This window comes from Exophiala xenobiotica (genome assembly GCF_000835505.1).
Source record: "Exophiala xenobiotica strain CBS 118157 unplaced genomic scaffold supercont1.7, whole genome shotgun sequence".
NCBI classification, from domain to species: Eukaryota; Fungi; Ascomycota; class Eurotiomycetes; order Chaetothyriales; family Herpotrichiellaceae; genus Exophiala; species Exophiala xenobiotica.
In genome coordinates, this window is record NW_013562488.1 from 3,312,078 (window position 1) to 3,325,403 (window position 13,326).

The window sequence follows — 13,326 nt, forward strand, 5'->3', positions numbered from 1 at the left end:
GAGAGAGAACAGTTCTCACATTGTGGCATTGAGCCTTGACAACGAACCTGTGCCGCATTCAGAGGAGGTACAAGACGTTGATTCTCCCGGCAAACGATCTCCGCAGAACACCATTCACTCTTAGTCCTTTCCTCTTGACCTCTTGTTGACCATGGTACTTTCCACCAGGGTCATATATGAACGATTGAATTCCATTCTTGGGCCTCACCTGAGATGAGTAGTCAATATTGCTTCCACGGTGAAAAACGGTGATTCGAGTGCAGAGCCTAGTGATCCAACAGCAGAAGCCGAGCACAATGATTCGTACCGCAGGCAGTGGTCGAATTCACCGTGCAGACTGTGATTCACTACCTTGCTCGTGAGGTTGCTACCTCTTTGTGATTGGCTTCCCCTCTGCTGCTACTGTTGTGTTTGCCAACCAGCCCCTGAGCCTCTTTCTTGATGATTCGCTAAGCCCAGGTGAACAAGATAACTCAATAACTTCCAGTCTCCTGTCCTAGCGCGTTTTGAAGACCATCGGTGCTGAGAAATTGCAAGGAACAGTAAGGCTTTCATGAAATTATCCCAAGGCAGTAGTTGATTTCGACAGGCTCCAAGAGCATTGAAAGGTCAAAGCCACGTTTGCCAACACAAGTCCTTCCCCTTAAGGCGCTCGTGTTCCGCAGCCACGATCACAAAAGTCAGCCAGCTCCACGCTGCCGACGAGGCTGTCACCGGCATGAACAAGCTCAAGCTGTCGCCGCCTGGCGACTTCAGCACCATGGAGAAGACACAGGATGCGCTCGAAGAGCGACAGGAAAATGTCGAAACCTCCGTCAAATCCATCCAAATCACTCAGAAGAATCTGAACTGGTACCTGAACGACAAAGCAGCCGGGGCGCAGGTTGCCACTGGACTCAAGGATATGGCAGAAGTACAGCTGCGTACAAAAGCGGTCCTGATACAGATGCGGGACATCGTTCAGAATTCACAAGCGCCGGGCCTCATCTCCACAGAGCAGAAGCAGAAGGGCCTTGGGAAATGGGAAAAGGTGGGTCAAGAAGTCGAGAAGATGCTTGTCAACTTGGAAGAGACACTCGACCTGCTCAAGGCGAATCAGGACCACCAGAAGCAACAACTTTACGAGCCATACGAACAGCTAACCCGTAAGTTGAGTTCATGGTAGTGAAGATCCACCTGTCAGCTCGAATGAATATCTTTTGGACGAGGCTAGACGCAAGAGCATCGCTGTGCTGTTTCGAAGGACAGGGCAAGACGAAGGTGCTGGAGTCGAATGTACTGTTTTGACATCTGTAAGGCTGTGGCTCTAGCCGGCACAGCAAAGATATGGATTGTTGAAGAGCGCTGGTCCAGTGGAGTGAGGAACTGGTTTCATGCTGACATGGAAGAACGTCAATATCTTGACTGTGATACCCTCAGGCTTGAGATTTTGGGACAAGGCAAATGCCACAATCATTATGTTCCCCTTATTCTTTCGGTCCATCCTGGCCCCATGGGATGCAGTCAGTCTCTTGTCTCTGCAAGTAATACGGCATGCCGTACCTTTTGGGGCCGCTGCCGCGACATCGAAATGCTTTGGAGACTATTGCGCAGCCGCGTCCAAACGAGGAGAGACAGACCTTTTGTGCGCCGAGAGGTGCGTCCGCGTTACCTCTTGTCTGTGATCATCTTCCTCTACCTCGACCTGTGTTCATTCTTTCATTATCCCGTCTCACATAAAACTTCCAACCTGTCAAAGGCAGTGAAACCGTTCGTTCTTCGCAGTCACGATGGCGATGGCGGAGAGAGTGAAAGACATCCGTGAGAATTCACCGCCCCCTTTATACCTGGCTGGGGCTCACTTCACTCAGGTTTCTTTAAGAAATTCTTCAAGAGGGGCAAACTCCGAGCTGACAAGGAATCCTCGGCCAAAGATCGAGAGACCACAGCCAGTCCTGATCGTTTGTTCCTTATCGACGAGAGAAACCTCATCGCCACGATGCCAGTCATTCCGGAAGGCGACGAAATGCAGGATTTGAGGGAGATGATGCGGTAAGCACAGATCTTGTCCTCAGTTACCTTTCAGATGGACCTCAGACTCTGACATGAAGAGACAGCGACATGGACCGTGTCGAGGAATTGCGAGCGGAACTCGAAGCCCTTCAGAAGAACTCGGACGGATACATGGGCCACGCTGAGCGACGACAGGAGAAGGCAAACAAGTTCTGGTGGAAGTTGCCACTGTCGAACAAGGAACAACTGACCGCAATGAAAAACGCCTTCTACAAGACCAAGGAGACCCTAGCCAATCTGAAGGAACAAAACGACTGGGGTTGGTTGGAGATGCTTGCACTCCAGAACCCAGAGGTCGCAGAAGAAAAGGCGGAGGAATGGCGAAGATTTCGGACCATGCTCGAAGCCCAATGTGAGAAGCAAGATGGCATCCGTGTTCAGATCAAGGCGATCGCGAAGTTGCAGAAGTCGGACATGATCGCTGGACTCAAGACCGTGCTGGAAGAGTTTGACCTTCAAACCGACGAATTCGACAACTTGAAGGAAAAGGGTTTGGCGTTTGAGCTGGCTTCAACAATTGCCGAGGATCTGCTCCAGAAGATGCGTGACATAACAGCCTGCTGGAAGGTCACGAACATTGACATCAACGAGGTGCCAGAGCTCAAGACGAAAATCCAGTTATTGCTCTTGCTGGAGGAGCAGAATCCACAGGAACCACAGCAAGCACCATTTGCACCGTTGTGGGAGCCGTTCTCATCCTTGACTCTCTGACAGAGGAAGACAAAACAGTACTCTAGCCGAGGCGATCATTTCGAAGAGATTGATATTGGAAAGCATCGGACAGGATATCTCTGCTTGGCCGATTGCAGTTACGGTTTCTTCACTGTACAGCAACATCAGCTGCTCAGACGATACATGCAGGGGACGATAGCCTACCAGGATAACAAGAATCATAATTGATTTGCCATACATTCCGGACCTTCTCTGCCGGTGGACAGCGAGCTGCGGATCGAATTGTGTATTTCGAACAGATAGAACGCAATTCTAAGCCCTCACAATCACAGTGCCGGTTCTCAATCCAACAGTGGAATAGTCGAAGGCCCGGAGGTCGAAGCTGCAAGACAGAACACTAATAGAGAGTCGAACAATACAGAGGCAGATGCCAGGCAAGCTTTCAAGTGTTACTATCGATGTCACATCGCTCACATACCTGCGTAAGCGAAAGCAGACGGATCAGCCTCTCAAGCATCAATCTTGGATGCAATATCACTTGCAATGGTCATCAGGCATCACACATCGCATTTCATTTCGTACGTTCTAGACTCAAGAGCAGACCGCAACCAGCACGATCTCAAGCTCAGAATTGATCTGTCGCGTTATCATCAGCCGCGCACTTACTTGACCCATCTAGAGGTACCAAAACTCACCTAGTGTCATACTCATGCTCACGTCCGTGTTCTCGACCATCTGCGTGAACTCCTCGAAACTGATCTTTCCATCACCATCCTTATCCGCCTCCATGATGGTCTTGTCCACGATCTGCTGCAATTGCTGGTCTTTGAGGTTACTTCCCACCATCATCTTGAGCACGATGAACAGCTCGCCATTGGAAATGTACCCATCGCGGTCGATATCGTACACTTTGAATGCAAACTTCAGCTTCTCTTCCTTGTGGCCTTTGGCCGAGAACGCGGATAAGCCCAAGACGAATTCTTGAAAGTCGACGTCACCACCGCCGTCTTCGTCGAAGATCGCTATCATTCTGCTCCCGCATCAGTATCTGAGGTATAGCTCTCGTGTATGTAGAAAGATGTGCGCACCTGGTTGCAAGCGGATTGGAGGAGACTTGAGGTAATGAGAGGAACTCTTCTCGTTCGATCGTGCCGCTGTTGTCCTACACCAGCCGTGTCAGACCCCTGAGGACTACGCAGGAAGAGCTTCATCGTGCCTTGTCCAATTTCATAAATCTTTTCCTTAATCTGTCCACTTCATCTCGGTCAACTGCATTTGGCGCAGTCAGCACGTGCCCCATCGGAGGCCCAGTATAGTATTGCGGGATACGCAGTTACATAAGGGTGCAGGAAAGGTCAGGACGCACAGTTTGAGAAAGTAACTATGTTGTCGAGGATCTGGGAGCCGCTGACTGTCTGCCGTCTTCGTGATTCGTAAAGAGCGGCATTGTTAGGTTCAGCTTCTGTTGACGCCTGCGCTCCGCTGTTATATCGTTAGCACTGAAACCGGGTCTCGGGGCTTGAAAGCCTATGCAGCACTGCTATTCGTCTGCGGGAGACTTACAAGGCAGGTGTCGCCATGATGTAGGATCTGAGGGCGGACAGGCTGACTGAGAGTATGTGGAGAGTTACAGGCGTACGATGCGTGCTGCGCGGGGAGTTTCTTAAGGGCAGCCCTTGAGAGTGCTAGTATAGGTGCAATTGAAGAAATCCTTCAGCTGAAAGTTACGATTGGCTTGCAATACTCATGAAGTTCGAGGCCAGCCCACTTGCACCGAATCTCACGAAGCCAAACGGACTCCGATGAAGTGTGCTGGAGCAGCGTGAGGAACCCAATGAGCGCAGACGGCTGCTTAGTCATCAGAGACATGTCTATCTGACCAATCGTAAGGATCTGAATTTCTCATACAACAGCAACCTCCAAAGATCTAGACATGGCGACTCACAGGGGGCAAGGCCTCCAGAAGAACCAAACTGCCGACAATGACTACTCCCAAACAGCTTCCACAGTAGCCAGGTGGTAGCCAGCAATGGCTTCTGAGCGCAACTCGTCTCGCCAATGCAGCTTCTTATTCTCGTGATCAGCCTCCTCATTGATACGGATACTACAGTACGGATACCAAATGCAAACTCATGTTGGAAGCAAGAATCAGACCCCATTTTAGAAGGCTCGTCCTTTCGAGTAATGTTAGAAGTCTGAACGGCAGCCAGCCACGATAATCAGGGGCCACGAGCTACGGAAGGCTAGTCCAGAATTGGTTAGGTTCAGGCACAGAAAACAGAAGGCAACGATGCTGCATCTTGGAAACTCACGCGGATTCCACGAGCAGCATGGGACAACATTGGGACTTTCATGGGGAACAGGTCTTGCAGCAGTGTGTAGGCTCTTCAATGCATTGGGAGGTGCAGGTAATGATGGTGGCAGGTGACCGTTGCGTGGTACCAATTTTAGATAGTCAAGGTTGCGTAACTACTACTGTGCTCCGCATTAGTACGGGCTGGCATTGATTGCTCCGCAGTACCAGTGAATCATCCCCAAAGCGCAGGCCGTGTTTTCTCTACCTGCCGTCAGGTCCGGTCCCCCAAAATTGTCAACTTTTCTTGCCTTCGTCCTCCCTAGAAGCTAGCACCCACCAAATTTTCACCTCACGCCGCCGCAGCCAGTCTTCATCCCGAATCACGACATTAGTTGGGCGTTTTCATCAATTGGAGGCGATCAAATTATTGAGTGCATCAATCGCTACATTTTCATGTACTTTTGACGAATTATTGGGTGTGGTTTGTGCCCAAATCCCACTACCTAGATTTTGTTGTGGTGGCCGTCGGGTCTCTTCTTCCCTTGATGAGGTTGAGGTTACCCGCCTAGATGGCCGCGAGTCGCAGCCGCGCTACGAGTCAGTCACTTCACTTTTCCACCCAACTTTTCGCTGCTAATTTTCCTGTAGGGCCAAAGAAACTCAACGCGAAGCAAAATGTCCAGATATTTCGTGAAGATCAAGTCGATTCTCTCATCGACTATGATTCCCAACGTGCTGCAATAGAAACCGGCGTCGAAAAGGCCGAAGAAGCAGTACGTGTTTGCCATCTCTTCTCTCTCCCACCCACCTGTTGATTTTGTCACTCTGTTCACTTCACGTTGCCTGCTTAGTCATCCCCACTCACTCACTCATTCACTCTCACCCACAACTTGTTGACACTGACACCGCCACGATATAGGAATACCACTTGCAGCAAGCCATCAAAGCATCAGAGGCTGCAAAAGCAGATGCAAAAATCAAAGACGCATACATCCCCACTCCACCTACCATTGCCAGTGATCTCCAGTATGATGTCCTCTACCCAAAAGGGTTTCAACAGCCCGCCACGTACATCCGTTCCTCTGCAACAGTCGAAGACTATTCGGGAGTGGCATATTGCATGGACGAGGAGGATGAGCTCGCCTTGAAATTGATCAACGGAAAACTGCCCTCTGGCCAGGAACCTTGTACTGAAGACCAATTCGAAGAGGTCATGAACTTTTTCGAAGAGACCGCTCAGGCGAAACAACCGTATGCCGCCGTCGATAGTCCTCCCGTCTTACCTCTAGAAGAACTGCAAGAACAGTTCGACGAAACCACTCCCCCATTTGTTCGCACGTTTTCCAAATATGTGTACGAACATTGGCGGGCGCGGCGGGAAGCCAAGGGTAATCGTGGCCTCGCTCCTCGACTGAAATTCGAGACTGGTCAAGAATCCGACGACTCAGATCCATATGTATGTTTCCGAAGACGAGAATTGCGACAAATCCGCAAAACCAGAAATCGTGATGCTCAAAGCGCCGAGAAGTTGCGGAAACTCCGCATGGAGCTTGAAACTGCCAGAGGCATGTTGCTGATGGTCAAGCGGAGAGAAATGCTCCGCAAAGAATGTCTCGAATTCGACCGACAGGTGTTTGAACAACGCCAGGCACTGAGAGATACAAAGAGAAAATTGGGCTTGAAGGGCGACGATGATCTTCTCATCAACCAGAAGGTAATGCTCGCTCACCACAGTAAGAAAGGCGTTGTACTGACCTTGAGTAGAAACAGAAATTACCTCCCGGCATGACCCCCAATCAAGCCGCTCTTGCCCAACAACTCCGTATGCCCATGGCTCCTGGTCCAGGTCCAGAACTTCGGACACTTGAGGATGTCATTGCCGCTCGTGAACGAGAAATCCAAAAGGAAATTCAGACGAATATTGAAAAACATATTCGCTGGAATGAAGGGTTTGTCGACAAGACCATGGCACCACTTACTCCTGAAGTGGAAGATTGTCCCTCACCGGACGGCCACTTTAGAGAAGCCATGGCCGCCACAGAATATCTTCCCACGCCGCCAGCCAGTATCTCGGATGAGGAGTCCCAGCAAAAACCGGGTGAAGACAAAGACATCGTGATGAAAGATGTGTCTCGGCCATCAACGCCTTTCCGATATGCTAGTCCAGCTGATGAAGACTGTGTTGGGCAGATGCCATCTTTTCGGCGGAGAGTAGGTCGCGGGGGTCGGCTAATAATCGATCGAAGACTTCCTCGGCAGAGAAGAGAACCTGCAGAAGATGACAAATTCAGATTCGATTCGGACGATGACGATGCTCCAGACATCGGTGCGGAAGTCGACATGACATATGCTCGCATATCACAGCGAGCGTATCTGCTGGGTTCGAGTTCTTCTCAACCGATATCGTCGAGGAGACAACAACTTGAAGCCAGCGGTCCTAGTCAGTCGCCGTCAGGACCTCAAGCACAACCTCAACCCCTACCGACAGCTGCGCCTTCCTGAATTGTTTGATCGTTTTGGACCTCTTTTTTCTTCATCTTGTCAACGAGAGCACAATTCAAAAACTCTCTTCTCCAAGCTCCTATCCGGCTTCAGGGCTTGTTGTGTGATTAACACAGACGTCCTTTTGGGCGTGTAAGATGGTCGAACCCGTTTGGAAGGGAGATCATAGAGTGCTGGCTGCGGATAGCGCGTAGTCAATGACACTGTGGGGACTGTACATAAGTAGCAAGGCCAGCGCCTGATTGATTCGCAATGAAAAACATTGTGGAACCTCATGTCGATTCTTTTCGTTCGGCCTTGAATTTCTTTGCACTGAAATTCCGGCTTGTTACTTCGCCGCGTTTTCGTTTGGTTGCTGCCAATTCTTCTGACATCAGCTTGATATGGTCTTGACACAGGCTGATCAATTGCCGCAGAATATCTTTCTCGCCCATTCTGACTTGGACCGCCATGGCGTAGCGGCGTGCATTGCAGCGGACTGGGATTGACGGGCTTGTCGATTCCGGCTGTACTTTTTCCAGTTGAGTGTGATCGTGCTCATATGTCGTTTTGTACTCGGACAATCGCTTGGTAAGTACTGCCTGCAGTAATGCAGCTTCTTCCAACGTCACAGGTTCCCGAGGCTTTTTCATGGCTTTGTTGTCATCGTCATGTGCACAGAGAGCTCGCAGGAGCATATGGAGGTGGCCTGGGATCGCATCTCCGAGGGGTTGGACAACTGAATCAGGACGAGGTATTGCATACCCATCGTCGATGATGCCCAGTTCGTCAAGTTGCTCTTCTCTCTTCGACCATGCTTTGTTCATCTTATCATGTTTCTTGCCTGCCACCTCCAGCAACATGTCATGCGATAATTCCACCAACATCGTACTTTGCATAGTTGTCCGTGACGTATCCGTACATACGAAGGAGGTCCGATCGTGGTAGAGGGCCGTAGTCATTGAATATCTGTTCCCCTGCGGCTGTTGTTTTGGTGGATTTCATGATCAAATAGTCATCTTCCTGAAAGAGTCGAGCCTGTTGAGAATATTCAATTAGTCGCAGCATCCCAGCAGACATGTGAGACGACTTACATTGCCCTTGTCGGCATCCGCATTGAGCATATCAGCAAATGGCACCATGCCTTGGAGGGGCTCTTCCTCGTCATCTTCTTCAAATTCGTCGTCCGAACCAGCATTTCGAGGTCCATCTTGTTCGTCATCTCTGTCAATATCAAAAGCATATGCCATGATCAGACTGCCAGGCATGTGCGCAAGCATGATCAATTCCGCCGTACGCTCAGTGTCTGATACAACAAAAACTGGGAACAGCTCAGGATGTGCGAGCATCACCGGAATAATCGTCTCTTTCCATGTCGCTTCTGCTTGTGCTTTTCCAATCTTGTCAACTACGGCACTGGCCTGTAACTCTGCAAGTTCTGCATCGTTCCAGAACATAAGCGTGTCAAAGGCGGTCGGCAGGACTCGAAAATAAGGGTGCCACGGGGACTCTTGTCTGCGCAGATACTCGTAGATAATGGTTACTATGAGCGGTGGCCATGTTCCAGTGTCTGCCAATGGTGCCAATATAGTAGGGGGAATGCTCGACGTCGTGCTCATTAGGACAAGAGGTCGAGGGACGGCGAATGGTTCTTCATCCTCGGCGATGGCGTTTATGGCAACTGTGCGAGAGGCGTCAGCAAAAAACACCAGCCATGGCTATGAGAGCATACCAAGTCCTCTTCCAGCATTCTCCTCTCGCAGATCCTTCAGTTCAATCTTCGAACTAAGCCGAGTTCCATCAGCCGACGTGAACCATTCGACGAAGCTCGCGGTCGTCTGGTCAAATTGTGGACCAACCTGCGGACTCAGCGCCTCTTCCATATCACTCGAGTCCTCTGAGGCAAGAGGACCCTGGAATCTGTTTGAAATGGCAGGGAGAAGAACGGTGAGGAAAGTGTGGGACCGAAGTATAGTGGGAGAGGGAAGACATCAGTCGGTTCTTTCAGTTGACGCCAAGGATCGGTATTTGGGTATTTCCGATTGGCCGAATCGCTCTTTCCACCAACGTAAGTGATCCACTTGGGGCGAGTCATTATCAGAGCCTTGTTCACATTTTCCAACAAGCATACCACTTACTCCCACAGATTGCGAAATCCAGAGCGAACGCAGAGGGGCGCATCGCATCAGTATCATTGCACAAGGACCAGTGCTGACCGCCATTCAAACCTGAACTGATTGGGGAGATATTAGGATCCGGCTGTGCCCGCTAGCGATCATAGAAGTCAAAGGGCGAATACGAACACCACTCTTTGTCCTGGGCCTGAGACCACAACGAGGACCTCGCCATGATTGCAATCGGCCTCGAAGGCTCGGCCAACAAAATCGGCGTAGGTGTTATCTTACACCCAGCCAAAGGCAAAGGCTCTCCCCAAATCCTCGCCAACATCCGTCACACATACGTCTCCCCTCCGGGCGAGGGCTTCCTCCCCAAAGACACAGCCATTCACCACCGTTCACATGTCACGTCACTCGTCAAGCGGTCAATCGAAGAAGCGGGCATCAAGATCGCCGATGTTGATGTAAGTTCCTATGTTCCACTCCTTGGATCTGGGTGCCTGTATCTACAGTGGTCACCGTTCATGGAATCTAGTTGCTTTTTCTTCCCAGCTTCCCACTCTCAATCTCCCGCTCCTGCAAGGAATAGTGCTGTGCGCACATCTCGTAGCACACCAACGCATGGTCCAGCATATCACAGCTTCCCAGCTATTCGTTCACCTCCAGCCTCCTTCCCATCCTCGTCATTCATCTACCCACTCTAACCACCCTCCCAGTGCATATGCTATACCAAAGGCCCTGGCATGGGCGCGCCCCTCCAAGCTGTCGCTCTTGCTGCGCGTACCCTTTCACTCCTCTGGCAAAAACCCCTAGTCGGCGTAAACCACTGCGTCGGCCACATCGAAATGGGCCGGTCCATCACAAGGGCCTCCAACCCCGTCGTCCTATACGTCTCGGGCGGAAACACACAGGTCATCGCCTACACTGCCCAGCGGTACCGCATCTTCGGCGAGACCCTCGACATCGCGGTAGGGAACTGCCTCGACCGGTTCGCTCGCACACTCAACATCTCGAACGACCCCGCGCCGGGGTATAATATCGAACAACTCGCCAAGCGCGGCAAAGTCCTTCTCGATCTACCCTACGCCGTCAAAGGGATGGATTGCTCCTTCTCCGGAATCCTGGCGCGTGTGGACGAGCTGGCGGCACAAATGAAGGCCGGAACACTAAAAGATCCTACGACTGGCAATCCCGTTACGCCCGAAGATCTGTGCTTCAGTCTGCAAGAGACCGTGTTCGCAATGCTCGTTGAGATCACTGAACGGGCTATGGCGCATGTGGGCTCGAACCAGGTCTTGATTGTCGGCGGCGTAGGGTGCAACGAGCGCGTACAGGAGATGATGGGTATAATGGCCAGGGATCGTGGTGGGAGTGTATACGCCACGGACGAGCGGTTCTGTATTGACAACGGCATTATGATCGCGCATGCAGGACTGCTGGCGTATGAGACTGGTTTTCAAACACCGCTTGAAGAGAGTACATGCACGCAACGATTTCGGACGGATGATGTGCATGTTGCGTGGAGAGATGATTGATTTGATTTGGGTTGGACCATGAAGGGGTATACTATGCTGCTCTAGCCAGCATCCCGGTGAACGGATCCTTCCATCGCCGGTCCCGCACTGGCTGGGCCGCCAACCCGTTCAGTAATAATATCGTTAAGCCCGAAAGATACCTAACACCCCGCTTCGAAAGAAAAAGGTCACCGGCTTTGCTAAGCAGAATAGTCTGTCGAGTTCGGACTGCCGGCTTTATTGAGCAGGTTGTTGAAACCGAGGCACTGGCTTGAAAGATATCGTGGTCACATACTTCGAAAGTTCAGCTACATCACGACATCAGAGTGGACATTACGTACCTTTTTCTTATACCGGGTGGTCACACTGGTTGCCAAAACTCCATTCTTCACACTACTGGTCATGAGATGATTCAGCACGGTGTGGTTCGGCAATGTCAAGACGCTGTTATCATCTTTGACTGGCAGAATCCCGTTGAGAATCGACCTGTTGAGGAAAAGCGGCAAAGCTGGTGGCTGAGGAGCTTCTTGAATGAGCTTGACTGCATTATTATATTCGTCGGTGTCTTCGGGCATATCGACATCGACCAAGCATTGGGGAATCAGCTGGCGGTAGTCGCCAGGGGGAATCTCTTCGGCTTGCGGTTCTTCCATCTCGGAATCGACTGGTGTTTGTACCCCTGAGTGGCCTTGTTCTTGCTCTTCGGGAGTAAGAGCCGTCGCTCTGGTGCCTGGTTGGGCACTTTCTCGTCTCGGCTTTGCAAGGTCCTCGGTCGCGATTTCGATGTAGTTGACGAGGAAATTGTTGAAGTCGACGGCCGTCGGCAAGTCAGGGCTAGTAACCATCTCACCATCGACCACGAACTTGAGGTGGTGAGTGCCGGAGGGCAGGTTTATTATCGTGAACATGCCGGGAGCATTCTTTCTGGAAGGAGTGTTAGTACGGGAACTCTTGTACCATTCAAGGACTCTCATGATCGTCCTCGTTCTGTGGGGTTTCTCCCGGGTTGGATTTGGCTTGGGTGACATGAAAATGCGACGTATCCCATATAGCACAAAGAGATGAAACATGGCGCACAAACCTTGGATGAAGCCGGTATTTTCTTTCCCAATTGGCAAATGTACCCGTGACGTAGACTTTATGTCCACCATGATTCCACTCGATGACGGTAGGCAATGTGTGAGCGGCGGTCTGGTCAACAGCGTAGGGTTGCAGTTCTTCACCAACCTCTTCTTCTGACTCGGTATTAGTGCTCATCATCGAGCTTTTTCTTCTGGGATGAGGCTCAACCGCCGATAGCGGCTCGTCTGTTTCGAAGATGGGGACATCTGAATTGCCTTTGTCGACAGGTAGCAAGGTTGGAGACTCCGGAATTGGGACATCGGCAATAGGAAGAGGAAGACGTGGAGGACGAAGTTGAGCGACAGGAGTATATCGGCGGTCCTGATACGTTGTAGTGTGTTCGTCGGCCGAGTCTGGTTTGCTCTTAGACATGGGGACATCCATAGGACCCGATGATTGGGGTGCCGCCGTGGGCGCTTGATGTCGTGGCCGATGTTCCAGCTCATGCTTCTTGTCGCGAGAGGCTCTTGAGGCCGACCTCTCTACCTTGCTGCCTCTGGCATGATTTTCGGGTGAAGCATTTTGTAGATATTGTTGTAAGGCTGGCTTGTCGAAGTGTTGTGTAGTGGTCTGCGCAACCGCAGTATCTTTGGTGGCAGACGGGTCGACGGGCGTGGCGCGGCCTTGAGAAAGCGCCTGAATTGAGACTCTTCGATTTATTTTGCGATCTCTTTCTGCTTGAGGAGTGCCTGATCTTGAGCCCGAGCTCTTTTCTGACGACTGTTGTTGGCCCATGTTGAGGTGGGTAAATTGATTTCACACGGGAAATGTGGTGTCGTGCGACAGTGGTGGAAGAGAGACGCGACCTCGGAAGAAGGGAAACGTCAAGGAGACAGGAAGTCAGAGGAGAATCTAGTAGGCTCCAAGCAGATGAGCATCCGATCTATCGCAAATTGAGGCTTCTAAACTGATGATAGATCTCGGGCTTGGGTTTAATAAGTGACGGACATTGAGGTTGGGAGTCGGGCAGAGGGGGGCTTGAGAGTGAGAGGCACAGAGGGCACAGAGGGCCAGCACCCTAACTTAGTCGATTGACTGCATTAGTTCAGGGCAATGAACAAGCAACAAATAA

General features: G+C 51.1%; 7 protein-coding genes across 8 annotated transcripts; 3 read left to right on the plus strand and 4 right to left on the minus strand.

Moving 5' to 3' along the window:
• Positions 1-718: 718 nt before the first annotated feature.
• PV05_11934 (uncharacterized protein) lies at positions 719-2,763 on the plus strand (the record flags this gene model as incomplete). The annotated part of the gene is made up of 3 exons (XM_013455467.1): positions 719-1,145; positions 1,851-2,031; positions 2,097-2,763. The coding sequence occupies 3 exons, from the start codon at positions 719-721 to the stop codon at positions 2,761-2,763; spliced, it is 1,275 nt and encodes a 424-aa protein (XP_013310921.1).
• A 216-nt stretch (positions 2,764-2,979) lies between these two features.
• On the minus strand, positions 2,980-4,516 carry PV05_11935 (calcineurin subunit B). The gene is made up of 6 exons (XM_013455468.1): positions 4,288-4,516; positions 4,091-4,206; positions 3,941-3,993; positions 3,813-3,886; positions 3,420-3,754; positions 2,980-3,360 (listed from the first exon to the last, which is right to left on the minus strand). Exons 1-6 carry the CDS (start codon positions 4,302-4,304, stop codon positions 3,350-3,352), a joined length of 606 nt encoding a protein of 201 aa, XP_013310922.1. The 5' UTR covers positions 4,305-4,516; the 3' UTR covers positions 2,980-3,349.
• An 816-nt stretch (positions 4,517-5,332) lies between these two features.
• PV05_11936 lies at positions 5,333-7,797 on the plus strand. 2 transcript variants are annotated; one of them, XM_013455470.1, is made up of 4 exons: positions 5,333-5,617; positions 5,669-5,793; positions 5,940-6,734; positions 6,785-7,797. In XM_013455470.1, the coding sequence occupies exons 1-4, from the start codon at positions 5,590-5,592 to the stop codon at positions 7,520-7,522; spliced, it is 1,686 nt and encodes a 561-aa protein (XP_013310924.1). In that variant the 5' UTR covers positions 5,333-5,589; the 3' UTR covers positions 7,523-7,797. The 2 variants fall into 2 exon arrangements, with proteins under 2 accessions (XP_013310924.1, XP_013310923.1); XM_013455469.1 differs by having other exon boundaries at positions 5,669-6,734.
• Positions 7,795-8,364, minus strand: PV05_11937 (uncharacterized protein; the record flags this gene model as incomplete). The annotated part of the gene is made up of 1 exon (XM_013455471.1): positions 7,795-8,364. The coding sequence occupies one exon, from the start codon at positions 8,362-8,364 to the stop codon at positions 7,795-7,797; it is 570 nt and encodes a 189-aa protein (XP_013310925.1).
• A 1-nt stretch (position 8,365) lies between these two features.
• Positions 8,366-9,384, minus strand: PV05_11938 (uncharacterized protein; the record flags this gene model as incomplete). Its single annotated transcript, XM_013455472.1, has 3 exons — positions 8,366-8,539; positions 8,596-9,182; positions 9,234-9,384. The coding sequence occupies 3 exons, from the start codon at positions 9,382-9,384 to the stop codon at positions 8,366-8,368; spliced, it is 912 nt and encodes a 303-aa protein (XP_013310926.1).
• Positions 9,385-9,634: 250 nt separating this feature from the next.
• On the plus strand, positions 9,635-12,213 carry PV05_11939 (tRNA N6-adenosine threonylcarbamoyltransferase). The gene is made up of 2 exons (XM_013455473.1): positions 9,635-10,082; positions 10,335-12,213. The coding sequence occupies exons 1-2, from the start codon at positions 9,849-9,851 to the stop codon at positions 11,151-11,153; spliced, it is 1,053 nt and encodes a 350-aa protein (XP_013310927.1). The 5' UTR covers positions 9,635-9,848; the 3' UTR covers positions 11,154-12,213.
• Positions 11,008-13,231, minus strand: PV05_11940 (uncharacterized protein). Its single transcript, XM_013455474.1, has 3 exons — positions 12,214-13,231; positions 11,474-12,056; positions 11,008-11,426 (listed from the first exon to the last, which is right to left on the minus strand). The coding sequence occupies exons 1-3, from the start codon at positions 12,987-12,989 to the stop codon at positions 11,370-11,372; spliced, it is 1,416 nt and encodes a 471-aa protein (XP_013310928.1). The 5' UTR covers positions 12,990-13,231; the 3' UTR covers positions 11,008-11,369.
• Between the last annotated feature and the right edge of the window lie 95 nt (positions 13,232-13,326).